This window comes from Dromiciops gliroides, chromosome 1 (genome assembly GCF_019393635.1).
Source record: "Dromiciops gliroides isolate mDroGli1 chromosome 1, mDroGli1.pri, whole genome shotgun sequence".
Taxonomy (NCBI): domain Eukaryota; kingdom Metazoa; phylum Chordata; class Mammalia; order Microbiotheria; family Microbiotheriidae; genus Dromiciops; species Dromiciops gliroides.
In genome coordinates, this window is record NC_057861.1 from 552,646,328 (window position 1) to 552,665,496 (window position 19,169).

General features: G+C 43.8%; 1 protein-coding gene across 1 annotated transcript; it reads right to left on the reverse strand.

Moving 5' to 3' along the window:
• Nucleotides 1–1,715: 1,715 nt before the first annotated feature.
• On the reverse strand, nt 1,716–15,540 carry SLC46A2 (solute carrier family 46 member 2). The gene is made up of 4 exons (XM_043979836.1): nt 14,421–15,540; nt 12,113–12,196; nt 11,092–11,248; nt 1,716–2,142 (listed from the first exon to the last, which is right to left on the reverse strand). Exons 1-4 carry the CDS (start codon nt 15,538–15,540, stop codon nt 2,103–2,105), a joined length of 1,401 nt encoding a protein of 466 aa, XP_043835771.1. The 3' UTR covers nt 1,716–2,102.
• Nucleotides 15,541–19,169: the final 3,629 nt, after the last annotated feature.

The window sequence follows — 19,169 nt, forward strand, 5'->3', positions numbered from 1 at the left end:
CAACAAATGCAGATAGGCCTATATCCTGCAACTTATGGTCTTAGAAAGTTGTTTAGGATGCATAAGTCAAGTGACTTACCCAAGGACACACAGTTACTATGTGTGAAAAGTGAGACTTGAATGTGGGTCTTCCTGATTTCCAAGACTCCTATGTTATACTTCTCTTTTTGCATTTATTTTTGTTGATTCAGTCTCACTTCAGTTGTGTCCAACTCTTCATGACCCCATTTGGTGTGTTCTTGGCAAAGATACTGGAGTAGTTTGCCACTTCCTTCTCCAGCCCATTTTATAGATGAGGAAACTGAGGCAAACAAGGCTAAGTGACTTGTCCAGGGACACACAGCTAGTAAGTAAGTCTGAATTTGAACTCAGATTTTCCTGACTCTGGGCCCATTCTATCCAGTGAACCACCTAGCTGCCCTTAAGCATTTATACCTCATTCAAAAAATAAGCAAAAGGGAGCCGCTAGGTGGCATACTGGATAAAGCACCAGCCCTGGATTCAGGAGTACCTGAGTTCAAATCTGGCCTCAGACACTTGACACTACTTACTAGCTGTGTGACCCTGGGCAAGTCACTTAATCTTCATTGCCCCACAAAAAAAGGACAAAAAACAAGCAAAAAACCCCAACTACTTCAGAGTTTATGAAAGATGAACCTATCAGAAAAGTAGGTATTTCAAAAGATCCACCTCCTCCCTGATTTTCCTTCTTCGCCTCCCTCCCCAAACCCAAACCAGAAAGCATTTTCTCTCTTTCCAGATTCTCTATGGAACCTTGAATCTCTTCTTTGCCATCACTATTGCCTATTTTGTTTAATACTTACCTCTGCTTGTGTACCTTTCCTCTGCTCCCTAGCCCACCATGTAAGTTCTTTGAGCATAGAGACACTTTCTTGGCACCAACCTTGCACAGAGCACAGACACTTGAAAAGGATGTGTTGCATCAAATGAAATTCATTCACATTTATTTATGTGCTCAAACATGGCACTTCAGGTAAATTACCATATAGGAAAAAGTCTCAGCAGATTAAACAAACAAACAAGCAAGCTATTTAAGCAAATGCCTCAAAATACAGGAAATTTTTACATCCCTGACACACTCTCCCTTAGAGCCCTCCTTCTAGGAACTCTTTTTTTTTTTTTTTTTAAGTAAGGCAATTGGGGTTAAGTGACTTGCCCAAGATCACACAGCTAGTGTTAAGTGTCTGAGGCCGGATTTGAACTCAGGTCCTCCTGACTCCAGGGCCAGTGCTCTATCCACTGCGCCATCTAGCTGCCCCTAGGAACTCTTTTTGACAGACTAAAATGTCTCTTTGGACCTATTGGGATAATTGCAGGCTGCAATCCTCATTTTGTTCCTTTAATAAAAAGGCCCTTCATTATGTAGTCGTGAATTAGAGAAGGTGACCCAAAGATCCTTTCATGGAAACTTGATTCTTTACAAAGAAATGGATACCGCTCCCCCCCCCCAAAAGGCCAAGCAACAGCTATCTGAGGGGTCCTCAAGCACTGTAGCTTATGTGGCCATAGGAAGGATGACATAGCTTGTTGCTATGTCTCCCTTTTTAAAAAAGTGTTACTTCTGTCTATGACAACAATTTTGGAAAAGGGGGGGGAAACCAAGATTTCCATGGCAACTAATTCTGGAGCTAAAAGGGCTGGGAAACTACACCTTTGATTTATTTATAGCATATTGGCCTGAAGCAGGGGCAGCCAAGACAGCTATTTCTGGATAACCATCTACAGCATGGTGGATGAGACTGAGCACCAATCTATGACCCAAGGCCTCATAGGAGAGTTGAGAAATACCCCCAAGTTTTGGTCTTTCAAATACCTTTCTTGGGGAAGTTCTCTATATCACCAACAAAATCTGGCAGCTTCCTTGTGAAATTAATTTTGAAAATAGAAGTTTTCCTCCACCAGTATAGTGTTTCTTTCCACCCAGTAAGGAACCCTTTGAAATAGCTGGTTCATGAGGCCGACCCCCCACCAGGTGGCACTCTAGTTTTCATGATCAGTTTCCCTGGTCCAGCTACTTTTCTTCAAATGGGATCCACACCACAAGCGATTCTGGTTATGGGGTTTTAGGCACATCAGCTCAGTCATTTCTCAGTGATCTCTCCTTGCTTGCAGGCTACAACCCTGTTAGGTTTGGAGACAGTGGGTGGAGAGATAGTGAAAAAGAGGAAATTTAGAGGAATGTTAATAACAGCAAAGTTTAGCCACCAAAACAAACCTACTGCTTTCTATCAAACCAGAGTTCATGGGGCTGGGGGTGAATCAGTCACTGACCACATATTCACTAAAGATGTGACAAGGATTTAAAAACAAAAACAGAAACAGGCTATGGACAGACATCACCTTGGAGGGAGGCAATAGCAGATGTTTACGAGCAGGCAGTGCCCATTGCTGAGATGTGCCATGCATGTCATAAAATGAAATTAATGACCCCTCGAGGACAACTTCCAAGTGCCTAGGTAAGCCTGCCAAAAACTCGACAGAAGCCCTTCTTCCCTCTGCTCCAAGATGTTTGGACATCTTCACCTAGATCAAGCAGCCTTCTGGTCTCTTCCTTTAGCCCCTTTAAACATGCCTTTGTTACTTCACTACATAATTCCCAGTGGGGAAGCCCAGGGTCTCCCAGGCACGTCTGACTGAGAAACTGCGACCTGGTCATTCAGCTAGAGTTCCTTCCTAAGTGAAGGAAGCATGATGAAGGATGTAAAGAGGTGACAGTCTTTTACCCACACTGAAGTGTCGAGTTTGGGACCACAGTAAAGGCAAAGATGATAATAGATTTGGGGGGGGGGTGAGGCAATGAGGGTTAAGTGACTTGCCTAGGGTCACACAGCTAGTAAGTGTCATGTGTCTGAGGCCGGATTTGAACTCAGGTCCTCCTGACTCCAGGACTGGTGCTCTATCCACATGATAATAGATTTAGAACAGGAAGGGACATTAAGTCTCATCCCTTCACTTTACAGATAAGGAAACAGAGACCAAGAGAGATGAAATGACATATCCAAGGTCACACAGATTGTGTCAAATCTTTGATTTGGATTTGAGCTGTCTCCAAATTCAGGATTCTTTCCTCTCTACCATAGTTCCTCTTTAGGGCTTGGTCATTTCCCTCAAGAAGGATGGCTTTGCTGGATCACCCTTTTCTGTCTCAGCAGAAATGTACCATGCATGTAGGGAGATGAATAGCAGGACCTTTGCTGCTGGGATCAGACTAGAAACCCACACAGGGTTCTCATAAAGTGATTCTGGGGGATTTTTTTGACACTACCTGGTCTACTGGCCATCACTATGGCTCCAACAATGACTGTCCAAAATTGGCTGGTGTCTCTGCAACAATAAGTGAAATATATATGTGCAATTTTGTTGCAAAGAGGTCCAGATCCATGGGAAAGTATGTCAGCTTTATTTCTGCAGAGCCTCTATCTGGGCTAGCCAAGTTTTAGATAAATCCTACTGCACTAAATATACTCTGTGAGCTGCCATCCTCTCTACAGATAGATGTGTGTGTATGCAGATACGCTGTGTATAGATAAACATGTATCGCTATAGAGACACATATAGGTATATATTCAGTGTATAATATATAACAATCTCCTGGTTATTCTGTCAATATTGTCAACATAGGAGAGTGAACACTGAAGCCAGAAAGGACATTGGCACCAATCCCAGCTCTGCTACTTAATGCATGACCTTGAAAAGTCCCTTCTGCCTCTTCATCCTCAGTTTTCTCATCTGTAAAACGAGGGGGCAGAGAAATTGACCTCTGAGCACTCTTTGAGCTTTGAGTCTATGATGCAATTACAGTCTGTGCCTCATATCAACCTAGAGTTGATGGCTGCAATTGCATGTATTCACTCAGCTCTTTTTACCTTTTGCCAGACAGTAGGTAAACCTTGTAAATTAAATTGCTTAACCATTCCTGGAGTGCCTGCCTGACCACAGCAGTATTGTTCTGAGCTTGAATGTCTCATTTATTTTTGTGGCAGGTGGGAGGGCTGTAAACAGGCTTCTGGGAAAGGTAAGAACTTTAACACACAGGAAATAAGAAATAATATCAACAAAGTAACTTTTTGTAGCAATTCATAGTTTACACTACACTTTCACATACATTATCTCATTTGAACCTTATAGTCACTCTGTAAGGAAAAGCAAAAATATAGTAATAGTTGACCCTTATACAACATTTTAAGATTTTCAAAGCACTTTATACACAATCTCATTCGAGTTTTACAATCATCCTTTGAAATAGGTGCAATGGGTATTACTATTTCTAATTTTTTTGGATTAAGACACTCAATATAAATGACTTGTTACAGTTTAACAAGGAAGTGGTGAAGCCAGGGCTAGAACTCAGGTCTCCTGATTTTTAATCTAGTATTCTTTCTCTCTTCCAAAAACTCCTTTCCTTAGGAGAGGAGGTATGGAGATGATGAAGTTTTACAAAAGTTTGTGGCACACAATGGGGAATGATATACTTGACTGTTCAGAGAGCCAACTTTTTAAGGTGAAAAGAACTTAGATAGGCACGTGCCTACTTAGTCTACTAAGATACTTAGTCTACAGTTTTGTTTGGAAGGTAAGTGGTTAAATGACTGTGAAACTGACTGACAATCCAAATGGTCCCAGTCACTCTTTGGGAAGCTACTTAACAACAAATGCATCACAGAAAAGACAAAATAGCCACAAGGTTGGGGGGAAGGGGCAGCCAACAGCATCTTCAGGCACTTGGAAGATAGTTATGAGAGGCATCATCTTTACCTTACAGACTTGAGACCTGAGACCTATCTCTGTCCCTTTATTAGCCCTTGGCCAAGCCACTGGACCCTTCTACATCTTAGTTTCCTCATCTGTTAAATGGGAATAGTAAAACAAACTATTGGACCAACTGGATGGTACAAAGGATAGAGCACCAGGCCTTGATTCAGGAAGACTTATCCAACTCTGGACTCCAACACTTACTAGTTGTGTGACTGTGCAAGTCACTTAACCTGTTTGCCTCAGTTTCCTCATTTGTCAAATGGAGATAACAATAGCAACTCCCAGGGTTCTTGTGAGGATAAAATGAGGTATTTCTAAAGTGCTTAGCACAGTGCCAGGCACATAGTAAATGCTATATAAATGTTAGTTGTTGTTATTATTATTATTATTAGCCTCACAGAGTTATGAGAAAAGTGTGAAAACTTTATAAATTATAAAGAGCTATTCAAACTTTTATCATTTACTGTTGCTATTGTAAGCCTCCATTTATGTCCTCATCATGCTGTAGAGCTGGCTTGAGGTTTTGAAAACTAGGCTAGTGTATTCTGAAGGTTGTACAAAGCTAGAAAGACTTTGAGTGTGGGCTCAACAATAAAATATAGGCTTGGGCCGGTTCTCAGATCACACATCACTATATTACTGGGTTTAATAACATTTGAACACATTTCATCAGTCTGGTCACTCCTTCCACCAATGCAGATTTAAACTCCTCTATACCTTTTGTAAGTTTTTTTGTTTTGGTTTGGTTTTTTGTGGGGCAATGAGAGTTAAGTGACTTGCCCAGGGTCACACAGCTAGTGTCAAGTGTCTGAGGCTGGATTTGAACTCAGGTCCTCCTGCATCCAAGGCCAGTGCTTTATCCACTGCGCCACCTATCTGCCCCTATCTTTTGTAAGTTTAATGAGCATTTGTGGTTAAAAACAATTATCTATTGACCAACTAAAGATAAGCAGTAAGTTTCTCCTAACTTAGGCTGGTCCTCAGATGACCATGCATATAAAACTAGTCCAAGCTGGGAGAGGCTCGTCACTTTCCCCTAGATAGTCAGTGGATAATTTTTTTTAAATCACAATCATTCATCAAATCTTCCACTAAGGCACTGAGGAATTTAAATCTACATTAGGATAAAGAATGCCCAGATCAGTGAAATCAGGTTTAAAATGTTATTATACCCAACCATTATGGGCTAGTGGCCTTTTGGAAACTAAAACAAAATAGAAAAAAATTTGTCACCACATATTTCTCTTCCTCTTTTCTGATGCAAAAATTTTTTAAAATGACTAAAAATCAAAGTGCAGTCTATATCTGTAGCTGAGAAGAACAATTAGCAAACTCATGAGTGCTTTGCACATAGTAAGCATTCAAAAATGTCATGTTCATACATCATTTGGAAAGGTCCATTTCATGAGCTTAGATAATTTACTAGGAACTGGTTACATGGATTAGTACTGGAGTAGATCCACTGAGCCTAGATCCCTGCTGCAAAATTCAAGCTAGGTAACATTTTAAAAGCATTTCCATTTGTTAAAGCACTTATTAAAGTGAATATTAAAAAGCTAATTTGTTCTTCTCAGCTATAAACATAGGCTATAATTTCTTTTTGTTTTTGTTTTTTGGGAGTTTTGGGGGGTGGGGCAATGAGGGTTAAGGGCTTGCCCAGGGTCACACAGTAAGTGTCAAGTGTCTGAGGCCGGATTTGAACTCAGGTCCTCCTGAATCCAGGACCAGCACTTTATCCACTGCACCACCTGGTTCCCCCCTACAATTTAGTTTTTAGTCAAACATTTGCTTCAGAAAAGGTAGAGAAAATATGTGGTGACATAAGGTTTTTTCCTTTTGCTTTGTTTTCCAAAGTTAATACTATATTATACTAATAATATTAAAGGTGGGCAATAGGATCACCTCCCTTAAAAATCTGAAAGATCTTCTATAACTTATCATTTTAGAGAGTTACCTGGGGCACTAAGAAGTCATATAACCAGTATATGTATTCCTAATTCCAAGACCAGATCTCTATCCCCAGTGTCACACAGCTGACCTTAGTATAAAAGGGATTCCAGTATATGAGTTCTGTCGTTGTTCCCATTGCTACAAATGTTAGTGTAGTCTTTGGCCATGACACAGAACATCACTCTGTGAGAACTGGAGGGTGGAAGGGGGGAGATTGATTGGTAGGTTTGTGTCCATAGCTTACCCAGAATTTCCTATCCCTCCTACTCCATCCTCTCCTGGGAGCAATTTCAAGCCCAACCCCTATCAGATCTCATCCTATGCCATAGCTTCAACCTCTTTGGAGATGTCTCCCAAATCAACATCATGAGATCATAGATCTAGAACTGGAACACAATTCAGAGGCCCTGTAGGCCAACCTCTTCACTTTACAGATGAGGAAACTGAGAAACGGATAGTGACCAGCCCAGAGTCACAGAGGTCAAAAGCATCAGAGGCAAGACTTAAACCCAGGTCCAGCCCTGACTCTTTACTCTTGACTTTTCATTTCAAGTGTTTATTGGTTATATCCATCTGGATGTCCCACCAATATCCCACATTCAGTATGTTGACAACTGAATTTATCATTTTCTCCAAAGCTGGCCCCACCCAATTTCTCTATTGCTGCTGATGGTGCCCATAATACATCTACTCATTCAGGCTCAACATCTCAAGTGTTATCTTTGACCCTTCCCTCTCATTTCACTCCCACATCCAGTTTGTTACCAAATCTTTTTGGTACTATATCTTGCAACATCCTTTTTGTTCCTACTGCCACCACCCTAGTCCAGGCTCTCATTAACAAGCTATTGCAATAGCCTGCTTTTACCTTTTTCAGTCTTGCCCCACTAAAGGCTGTCCTTCACTTTTCCTTTTGCAAGCCCTAATCATACACCTCCATCCAGTACTCAGAACTCTTCAATGGCCCAATTGCCATTAATTTAACAAATTAGAGATCCAAGGACCTCTGTTGCTTGACATCAATTTACTTTTATGGCTTTATGTCAGCCTTCTCTTTTCTCCACTTCATATGTTCTATGCTTCAGCAAAACATCCCGTGTTTTCTTATCCCTTTGCTTTTGTTTACTTCTTCGCACCCAGAATTAGTTTTCCTCCCCACATCACTTCATTTCGACTTGCAGAAATAATGCCCATTCTAACAAGACCCAACTCAAAAGCCACCTTCTCCCCAAAGCCTTTCTTGATCCCCTGAGTCAGAAATTATTTTCTCTTCCTCAGACTTAGAATAGAACTTTATTTACATGACTCGTGTATTTATTCTCTCTTGGGTATCTTGGTTACTTGTGTATCATATCCATACACACCCCCCACTGGATTATCAGCTCCATGAAGGCAGGGACTGGGTCATTCCATCTTTGTATCTCCCCCGTGCCTACAAGTAATACTCTACACATTTGGTAAACATTGTCCATGTTCGATACATTTTGGTTGAACTGAATTGAATTGGGAAGAGATTGAATTGAATATAGAGGGTAAGGTGACTAAATGAAACTGATCTCAGATAGAATGTTACCCTTGAGTACTGCAATTTTAAAAATTTTGTGTGTGTGTGAGGCAATTGGGGTTAAGTAACTTGCCCAGGGTCACACAGCTAGTAAGTGTCTGAGTCGGGATTTGAACTCAGGTCCTCCTGAATCCAGGGCTGGTGCTCTATCCACTGCGCCACCTAGCTGCCCCAAGTACTGCAATTTTTAAATGGAAGACCACCCCAAAACTTTTAACTTGCCATTGTTTTAGCCCAAGAGTTAAGGGGGAAAGATCTGCTTCTGAGGTTCATTTTTCTAAGTAAGGGCTATCTGTCCACCCAACATTGTTCAACCACATCCAGGAGACCTCAAATTCAATTCAATTTAGTTGAATGCTTAATTTAGGGCCTCCTATGTGGGCACTGTGGAAGACACAAAGTTTAGACAAGATAGTCTAGTTAGATGGGATATATACATAAAAGGAGGAGGGATGAATGAAGGATTATAAATATCTAGCAGAACACATGTATAACTTATACTGAATTTCTGGAAGTCTTAAAGGAGGGCAGGGAGGAAGGGAGGAAGAGAATTTGGAACACAAAGTTTTAAAAATAGATGTTAAAATTTGTTTTTACATGTAATTTGGGAAAAAATAAAATTCTAAATTAAAAAAAGAAATATATAGCAGATTTAAGATTAGTCTGACTAACTACTACTCCTCAGGACAATTCAGTATTGATAGGTCCAAATAGGCCATGAGAATGTCTATTTCTTTAAGGAAATCTGTTCTTATTTATCCCAGAAATCAACTGTTTGCTTTTATGTGATTGAGCCAAGGGGATGCTGGTCCTCAGCTCTCATTTTCTCAGCCCTGATATGGAGGTCATTCAGCTTCCTAATGTCTAAGTTCCTGTTGCTTCCATGGTGCCACAATGGTTCTTCTCTAATTGTCTTGGCTGTTCTTCCTCCCTTTGAGAAGATAAGTTGTTTCAGGATTCAAAATCATTCTGAAACTATAAAACCTGCAAGGGTAGGAAGTGTGTCTTCCTTATCTTTGTGAGAAGACACTGTGTCCTCATATGCAAAATAATCAGAGGGTGAGGTGACTTGGTTGACCTCTGAGTGCCTTTCCAGCTCTAAGTCTATGCTCCTACTAAATGAGGACCCTAAATCACAATACTTGAATGAGTATACCATAGACAGCCCCCTTAGAATGCATATGAGAGGAGACCCAATGTCTTGGCAATTTAAGGTTAACACATTTTGTTCAGGGCCGGTGTGGAGGAAGGAGGTACCCGAAATGGTGAACCCTGGTAGGTGTCTAGAATGGGAAGTAGTACATATTCACTGTATCCCAGAAAGAGTCAACTGTTTATGGCAGGAAGCCCAGGCAGTTAATTAATACAGTTGATGACAAATAGACTACTGCTCTTCTTGGGAGGCTTGTTAATTATTAAATGTAGGGAGGCTATTAAATGTGGCCATTTTTTTTTTTGCAGGGCAATGGGCGTTAAGTGACTTGCCCAAGGTCACACAGCCAGTAAGTGTCAAGTGTCTGAGGACGAATTTGAACTCAGGTCCTCTTGAATCCAAGGTCGGTGCTTTATCCATTATGCCATCTAGCTGCCCCAAATGTAACCATTCTTAAGGAAGGCTGAAGATGGGTGGAAGAATGTGGCAGAGACAAAAAGAAGAAATATTTTTAGCTAAGGAAGGCTAAGCCTAGTAGAAAGATCCTACACTGGACTATGGCTCTTAGCTCAGAATTCTGGGGAGTTACTTGCAAAGGAAACTTGGGTCAGTGCTCCATGGAGTAACCGGGCATCCTAAATTGGTGGGTCTCAAACATTTTTTTAGTCTATGGACAATTTCAGGAGAGCTAAAGGTTTCACAGATTCCCCCCAGCCTTGATCTCTCTCCATCCATTCCAGTACAATCCTCCCTTCTTCCCTTTCTACCCCGCCCCCACCCCCACCCCCCCATGCTAATGGGAAGAATGGAACTTCTTGGGGTGAGGCACTAATGAGTGGATGCTTCCTTCTTATCCAACTTAATTCTTATTCAACGTAGCTCTGATTGCTCAACAGTGGCCCCGTAAATGATTAATTTGGGCTAAGAACCACAAGTATAGATGTGCTCATGTTAGAAACATGCACAGTAAAAGAAGGCAGCCCCAGGACTGGCTGCATTCTTGTTAATATTTGAGAACTACTGTTACAGTGTAAGGTTTTTGTAGGATAGGAAGAAGATAGAAGGAAAGAATTATCCCCCACCCCCTCTACTCTTCCCTTTGCCCAGCCAGGCTGCCAGTGTTTTCTTTTTACAAGTGATGTTATATGTCTCAGTATGACCCTGGTCCAGTACTGTAGGAAGAGATAGACCTTATAAACAAAGAGGTTATCGAGTGCTGGGCCACCAAATGCCCAGATGCCTTTAAGGCAGTAGTTACTTATCAGTTGATATGAACCAAACTAAGCTTAAAAAAACTATCTGTGATTCAAAGGGGGTTCTTTATACTTATGCCAGTGTCTGATTTCAAGAAGTAGAACGGGGATCCTCTAAATAACTTTTCATTGCCAAATGACCGAGTCTGGTTTTCAGTTTACCACATGTACTAGTGGGAAATTCTTAAGTTGTCGTACTTTCAGCCTGGGATTTCTGTGGGGAAGATAGCTGCATTCAACTTCTTCCTCTTGAGGTCACCTCCCCAGGACTTTATAAATGGGATGATATGAATGCCCTTTTCCCCCAGAAGCTCCCTGCAGATGAACCATCTCTCTTGCTCTCAACTGTAATAATAGCAGCACCAACAGAATAGAACACACACAGTGACCCTTACCCAATAGGAATGATGCTCAAGAAAGCAAGGAAGGATGAGAGGGCAAAGCAAAAACCCGTGAACTTATCCATGGTGAGTTGATAGATCTCATTGAAGGTTGTGGATGTCACCACCCCAGTGAGGGCCAGTGCCAGCTGCAGTATCACAAACACCTTTCCTGTAGGAGGATCAGAAGGGTTACTGAGAAGGACTTTGTCACGATATCCCCTTCTATTCTGGAACTTCAGAGAGCTTCTATGGGCTCCTTCACAATGTTCCCTCACCTCCTTCCCCTTCTAGGCAATCACAATCTCTCTTCCAGAAATCTTTTTTCCTGTATCTCTTTGGACTTTCTAGAGACAGCTTGGTAACAGGACCAAGAAGAGTGTTTTCAGAGTATTTCCCACTTTTTCTTGGGCTCTATTCTGATTCTTACCCAACACTATTTGTGCACTGACCAGCATTTAGTGTGCTCTCTCTATTCTATCCCATCTTTTACTGGAAGCTGTCCCCCAACCCATTAATTAATTCTTCTTTCCTTTCCTTTTTTTTTTTTTTTTGCGGGGCAATGAGGGTTAAGTGACTTGACTGGGGTCACACAGCTAGTAAGTGTCAAGTGTCTGAAGCTGGATTGGAACTCAGGTTCTCCTGAATCCAGGGCCAGTGCTTTATCCACTGCACCACCTAGCTGCCTCCCATTGATTAATCCTTAATTCTAGTGCCTTCCCTCTCTTATCTCCCATTTATCCTATACGTAGCTTGTGTGTACATATTTGTTTGCTTGTTGTCTCCCCCATTAGATTGTGAGCTCCTTGAGGTTAGGGACTGTCTTTTGCCTCTTTTTGAATCTCCAGCACCTAGCTCAGTGTGGGCCACATAATAAACGTTGATTTGTTGGGTAGCAGCCAGCAGTGAGCATTGTTTACTGGCATAACCCCATGAATTCTCCAAGACCTTAAAGTATGCCCTGGGCTTCCCCATTCCCCCAAACCAGGCCAGGTTATCTGAGAACAGCAGTAATCCATAGTCAATTTCTCCTCACCATAGGAAGATCCCTTTATGAGCTTGGACAGTGCCGATCGGATGGTCGTTATGGGGATGAGAGCAAACAGCATGACAGCCCGGGCTGCAACATGACCAAACGAGAAAAATTAGTGAAGCCTGACCTTGCCTGTAACTCAGCCTCCTCATCAGGGTTCGGTGTTGACCTTGGTGTCTGTCCCAGAGGACCGAACTGCTAGGAAGCTGGGTGGGGTCTATGCCTAATCCTGCTGGCAGGGCACTTGAGGCAGCCCTAAGGTGAGATGCTGAAGTAATCCTCCTCGTCCTCATTGAGAACAATAAGTGCCTCTTTGTGCTCCCTCCCTCTCACCCTCCTTCTTTCTTTGTACCCAGTGAAAAACAATACTTGGAGGAGCTGTCTGGAAATGGCTTTTTCCTGGAGCTAGATCATAAAGCTAGAACTGCTGGAAGAGACTTTAGAGATCATCCAACCCACCCCCCTCCATTTATAGTGAAAAGTGAGATCCAGCGAGGTTAAGGGACTTCCCCAAGGTCACACAGGTAGAAGGGGGCCAGTGCAGAGTCAGGATCATACAACAGGATTGTCAATTCAGAGCCTGAAGGGTCCTTAGAAATAATCAAATCCACACCCCTCATTCCTCAAATGAGGAAACTGAGGCACAGAGTGGTTAAGTGGTTAAGTTGCCCAGGGTCACACAGCTAGTAAATATATGAATCAGGATTTGCACTAGGATCCTTTGATTCCCAAACCAACATTTTTTCCTACTGTGCTACAATTACATTTTGGATTAAAATCTTCTTCCTTCCATACATCAAGGCTACTTTTCCTAGTGTTTGAGTCTGATGGAAATTGCTCTCAGGAGCAGGTTAGTCTGTCTCTGAAAACTGTTCTTGAGGAGGAGAGGGAAGGGGGATTTGAAAGAGAAAGGGGAGGGGACCAGAGTCTTTTCTTCTCCTTCCGTCAGTTGGGGAGCAGCATCCCTCAAGAGCCAGTTCCTTGCCACCGATGACCTGTCTTCAAGGAGCAAGTCCCTCTATAGATAGAGCCCCATTCTCATCCTGTCTCCCAGTGCTTTTCCTCTGTCCTTTTGGAACCTAAGAGGGAAGCCTCACTGGGAAGCTGTGGTACTTCAGCAGCATGTTTTCAGAACAACAAATAGTAGCCGCTCCAATCAGCCCACCATTTGGGAAAGAAAAAGGAGAGAAAAGGGTGGGGAGACAATGGGGTATGATGGAAAGACCTCTGGGTTCCAAGTCAGAACACTGGAGATTGAAACCCACCTCTGCTATTTCCTACCCGAGGGATGTCAGGCAAGCCCTTTTACCTCACTAGGCCTCAGTTTCCTGATCTGTACAATGAGAGGCTTGAACTCAATGGCATCTAAGGTCCCTTCCAGCTCTCAATATATGTCCAAACGTTATCTGAACACTTATGAATACAATAAATGATGTTCATATGAATTAGCATAAATGCATATCCCTTTTAAAGGATGCCCAAAATACTCTCAGCATAACCAGTCCTTCCCCCATGCCACCTAAGGATTATTTTTTTGTTTTGTTTTGGTTTTTTGTGGGGGGGGGGGCAACGGGGGTTAAGTGACTTGTCCAGGGTCACACAGCTAGTAAGTGTTAAGTGTCTGAGGCCGAATTTGAACTCAGGTCCTCCTGAATCCAGAACAGGTGCTTTATCCACTGCGCAACCTAGACGCCCAATGATTATTTTTTTTTAATGTAAAGCCTCATGTGTGCACCTTCTTCCCTCTGTAAGAAGCCTTGGGGTAACATCCTCATAAGTCTAGAGGTAAGAGTTGCTCATGCAAACCCTGACGGGACAACATATTAAGCATGACAATAACACAGAGTCCATTTGTGAAGAAAACAGGCAAGGGCAAGAGTAGATATAGATCCAGCAGGCTTCATCCTCTGTGATTACTAACCTCCTACCTCCCCCACCTGTCCTCCACCATCCACCATCCAAACTTTACTAGAGTTCGAGCCTTAATCTTTCCCATGAAGCCTTCAGGGATCATTTCCCCAAACTCCCAGCACTTCTTATCTCTATTAGTCATTCTAGCACCCAGTCCATTCAGTTCAGTCATTTTTCAGTCGTGTCTGACTCCCTGTGCCCCATTTAGGGCTTTCTTGGCAAAGATACTGGGAAAGGAATCTTATAGAACAGGATGAGAAGGAAATGGCAAACCACTCCAGTATCTTTGCCACATGGGTAGTAAGTAAATAAGTAAGTGACAGAGCTGGGATTCGAACTTGGGTCTCCTGACTCCCCTAACCCCCTTTCTACCATTTGAATTGGAAGCAGCCAAACTCACCAATATAGAACATGTAGGTTTCCTTCACAAAGGTCAGGAGCAGTGAGCCGGCTCCAAAGGAGACCATCCCTATCATGATCATGGTGGTGTCCCGGCAGCACCTAGAGAAAACCAGGACTCCCAGGAAGCTGGTGATGAAGATGGTGTAGCCAGCTGCCATCCCATAGCCCACTTGCACATGGTTCCAGCTCAGTGGCTCCCTTAACACAAAAAGGGGCATCACATCAACTGTACCCACCACGGCCAAATCATAAATGATGGCCCCTGCAAAGAGCAGAGCAATGATAGTTTTGCGAGGCTCTCCTTTCCCCAGGGAAGGAAGCTCCACCACCCCTCCCCTCTTCTCTGGATGGTCAGGGTCCAGAGTGCGATAAGTGCCTATGGTCCCAGACACGGTGTCCACTACACCAAAGGCTTTACTAGGCTTGACCTCAGGCTCTGGGACCTTAAGGACAAAGAGACTGTAGAGGAAAGCAAATGTGGCACAGCCCACACTAGAGACGGCAAGGACGACACCTTGACGGTTGCCTACTCGAAGCAAGTTGAAGAGGTGACCGGAAGCGATGCTCCCACAGAAGCCTGCCAAGCCCAGGATCAGGTCAATGATGATGAGCCTCACAGAGCGGCGGCCCTTAGAGGAGCTCAGTGAGCCCAGGGCCATGACCCCAGACCAGAAAGCCGTGAAGCCCCCTGAGAGTCCTGCCAGGGCTGCAGCCCCATACATCACTTCCACTGGCCAGTCCAATAGGATCTTCAGCAAGAGGAGGAGGCGGGAGAGGAGGTAACCCAAGAGGGGAACGCAGATGGAGATTTTCCGGTTGTAGCGGTCGCTGAGCCATCCCAGGCCATAGGCTGAGAGCAGTGGGGTGAGGCCTACCACAAGGTTGTAGATGATGTAGAAGTTGGAGATGGCTTTCTGCTGAGCATCCTCATTGGCCCCCCTGGGAGTGGAGGAATTGGTGTGGTTAGAGAAACTGGAAAGGTTGTAGTAATTCTTGACCACCAGTAACAGCCCCGCATCATAGAAGGAGGCTGCTACCTGCGCTGAGGCCACCACTGGTTCAATCCAGGTCCTCATCACTCCTGTCTCCAGACAGCTCCTCCTCAGGTCCTGGTCCATGGTGACCAGATCCTCACTGAGAGCTGGGGTCCTGGCAGCGGGGTGTTGGTAGTTTAAGGGAATGAAGGGAAAGAGACCTGCTGGCCCAGCAGAGAAAATCTCATAATTTGCTCCCTCTCAAAAGGAGAGATGAGTGAAGTTCAATGAAGTGGGAGAAAAAGGAGGGAAGGTGACAGAGTCAGAGAGAGACACTGATGGCAAGAGTGCCCCTCTCTGAGCTGTGTGTGCGTGTGTGAGGGAGGCTGCCTTTCTAATAGACAGAAGCAGCTCCAGAGAGGCCGTGCTTCACTTGGCTCTCTTCTTCCCTCCCACTGTCAGGAGAAGCCCAGCTGCTGAGAAATCTACCTCGAGCTCCCCGCCCACAGTGGGAGGGATCGCTTCTGCTTTCGTTGCTCTGAGAGGCTACAGGGCAGGAGCCCCTGAAGTGGGCACGGTTCACTGTGTCACTCTGGGGGGGAGGAGGAGGAGGTGGCACTATTTCCACAGACAAGTGACTGTCCCTGGGATTTGATGCACCCAAAGCCAGATGACTGTATTCAGTAGGGGCAGGGGTGGAGCCAGGTCAGGAAGAAGGAGCCTTAGCTGTAGCTCAGGGCATTCAGCCTGAAAAGGGCAAAGACCGTGGGGAGGGAAGGAGGGATGTATGGAGAAAGAAGGTATGGTACAAGGGAAAGTGCACTGGTTCGGAGATGTGGGTTCAAATCCCGGCTTTGCCATTTAACTTTGGGCAAATTACTTAACTTCTCTAGGCTTTGGTTTCATGTATAAAATGAGGAGGTTGTATTAGATGACCTCTGATGTCATCAGGATCAGAAACTTAGAGCTAGGACGATCAAATACCATCCCTTCTCTCTGTAGATAAGAAACTAAGGTCCAGAGATATGTCATGACTTAAGTAAGTGTTGTAGATGGGATTTGAACTCAGGTCTTCCTGATTCCAAGTCTACAGCCTTATCAATGGAACCAAAGTAAATCCCTCAGTATCCAAACAAACTTTCCTTGGGTCCATGTGGGCAGGTTCCTATCCTGGAACTGATTGGTCAATGACATACAGAGGGGGCAGAAGGGGGAGACAGGTTTAATTTTTTTTTCGTTTTTGTTTTTTTGTATTTTTTTTTTGTAGGGCAATGAGGGTTAAGTGACTTGCCCGGGGTCACACAGCTAGTAAGTGTGAAGTGTGTCTGCGGCTGGATTTGAACTCAGGTCCTCCTGAATCCAGGGCCAGTGCTTTATCCACTGTGCCACCTAGCTGCCCTGACAGGTTTAAATTTTAGGGTAAGTAACTAATAAGCTTCTGATCAGGTCAATTTCTTTGTAGCCAGACTGAACTCCTCAGGGAAATCTTTCAACTGTAGAGAACTCACAGTGATGCAGGGTAAAGGACCTTTTCTTTTTTTCAACAAAGTAAAAACTGAGAACATTTAGTGCCATTCTTCCCATTCAGCATAGAATGTTCTGGAGAACTGGAGAACCAAGGGTCTGTCTTCAAATCATCTCATTTGTGAGGAAGCTAGGTGGCAAAGTGGATGAAGTATTGGACCTGGAGTCAGACAGACTTGAAACTAATCTAGACTCTAACACTTCTAAGTTGTGAGACCCTGGACAAGTCTGTCTACCTCAGTTTTCTCATCTATAGAATGGGGATAATATTAGCACCCAACTCCTAATGTTGTCATGAGCATGAAATGAGATAATATTGATTAAAGAACTTTGTAAATACTCACTATTATTTACAAATCCCATCACTATACAGAAACACATCTGTGGCAGCTGGCAAGTAGCCAAGGGTATGGATGCTGTGCCTGAAGAGATATAATCCAGTCCAAGTAGCACAAAGGCATCCCCAGTTTCAAACTTATCCTCAAGGGTAATAAGTGGGGTGGGGAAGATTCTACGGAAGGGGTTGAAAACAGGAATCGGAAGTACCCACTGATAGAAACCAAAGGGAGCCTGTGTTGGCAGTTAAAAAAATACTACAATTCTAGAGATGGGGGAATTACTTCTCATTTCTGACAGACAAGACTTCCTCCGTAGGCTTTGTGGTCCTTAGCTTTCAGGGGCAGGGAAAAGGAGGGATCCTTGAGGTAGTAGACACTATGGCAAGGGCATTTTTTACACTCTGGGCCCTTGACTAGTCATAGAAAGAGGAAAGGAAGACCTGGGACTAAATTGAGAACACAGGAAAGGCCAGAGGTACAGGGGTGATATGGACCCCACGCCCCACCCTTGTAACCCTCATCCTCTGAATCGATCCTCTTGGCTTGAATTGAGAGCTCCACATTTTCCATAGCTTCCTTTTCCTCACCTGCCCCCACATCACCAGCCTCTGCTGCTTGAGATCAGCCTTTCTAGGCCTCAGTTTAAGGTGTGTGTGTGTGTGTGTGTGTGTGTGTGTGTGTGTGTGTGTGTGTGTGTGTGTGTGTGAAATCTGTAAAATGAAGGGGTTGAATTACATTGGGAACTCCTAACTTGGGGTTCAGATTCCATAGATCTGGGAGTTCACAAACTTGTATAGAGAAAAAAATGACATCTTTATTTTAATGTGATGGTCATCCTGTGTATTCAATACATTTAAAACCATCATTTGGAGAAGGGATCCAAGGAAGTCAAAGGCACACAGCACACATGCATGCATACATATGTGTGCACATTAAGAACCCCATGGCCAGATCCATTCCCTCCCCCCACCATCTCTCTTCCCTCTCTCTTTCTCTCTGTCTGTATGTGTGTCTTTCTCTCTGTCTCTGTCTCTGTCTCTTTCTGTCTCTCTGTCTTTCTCTCTCTGTCTCTGTCTCTCCCTTCCTTTTTTTTGTGGGACAGTGAGGGTTAAATGACTTGTGCTGGGTTACACAGCTACTAAGTGTCAAGTGTGTGAGGCCAGATTTGAACTCAGGTCCTCCTGAACTCAAGGCCAGTGCTTTATCCACTGAACCACCCAGTTGCCCCCTCTAAGGTCCTTTCTTTTTCAAAACTTTCAGGCCCATCATCTTCCTTTCTGCCACCAAGGTTACAGAATTGTGAGGCAAGCGCCTTCAAGAAGGTTGACATGGCACTGTTGGGCCCACAGTAGAGGACTAACGGGCCTTTCTCCTCATGTGTGGACATCTCCCCAATAGTCCCATCGAAGTGAAAAAAGGGTAAAAATGAATATTAAAGCAATTTTGAAGGAGGAGATGGTCACAAAGGGGAGAGTAGGGAAGAAGTTTGAATCTTGGTCGCAGATTTCACAGAGAGTATGATGACTATACCCCTGTGCGGGTCCTTGATTTAGAGATACAAGGAAGCCGGAAAGCTATCTAGCTGAGCTCCCACTAGGGGCTTGCTCGTGGTGACGCAGCTGATCTTCAAGCCCTGTTGTTGGTAAGACTCATCTCCTTTTCACTCACACTTGTAGTCACTTCCTGGTTCACTTTTAGTCACTTTCCTGAAGTCTAATTGTAGACTCAGGGCTTTGTAGTTAGAATGGGTCTAGCTTCTTTGCTTTACAGAAAGGAAAACATAGAAACCTCTCTGTTTATCTCTTAAAGCCCTATGCAATCTGGTCCCACCTCTATTTTCAGGTTCATTAGCTTCTATTCCCCTTCCTGCAATCCTTGATCCAGCCAAACTGGCCTTGATTGTATTTCTCA

What these genes read in the sequence shown, in the direction of transcription:
- SLC46A2 (XM_043979836.1), bottom strand. Translation starts at nt 15,540, where the DNA reads ATGGACCAGGACCTGAGGAGGAGCTGTCTGGAGACAGGAGTGATGAGG. An exon ending in CATAAAGGGATCTTCCTATG is followed by an intron (nt 11,249 to 12,112) that starts GTGAGGAGAAAT and finishes ATCCTCCTACAG; the next exon opens with GAAAGGTGTTTGTGATACTG. An exon ending in TTGAGCATCATTCCTATTGG is followed by an intron (nt 2,143 to 11,091) that starts GTAAGGGTCACT and finishes CAAACCTAACAG; the next exon opens with GGTTGTAGCCTGCAAGCAAG.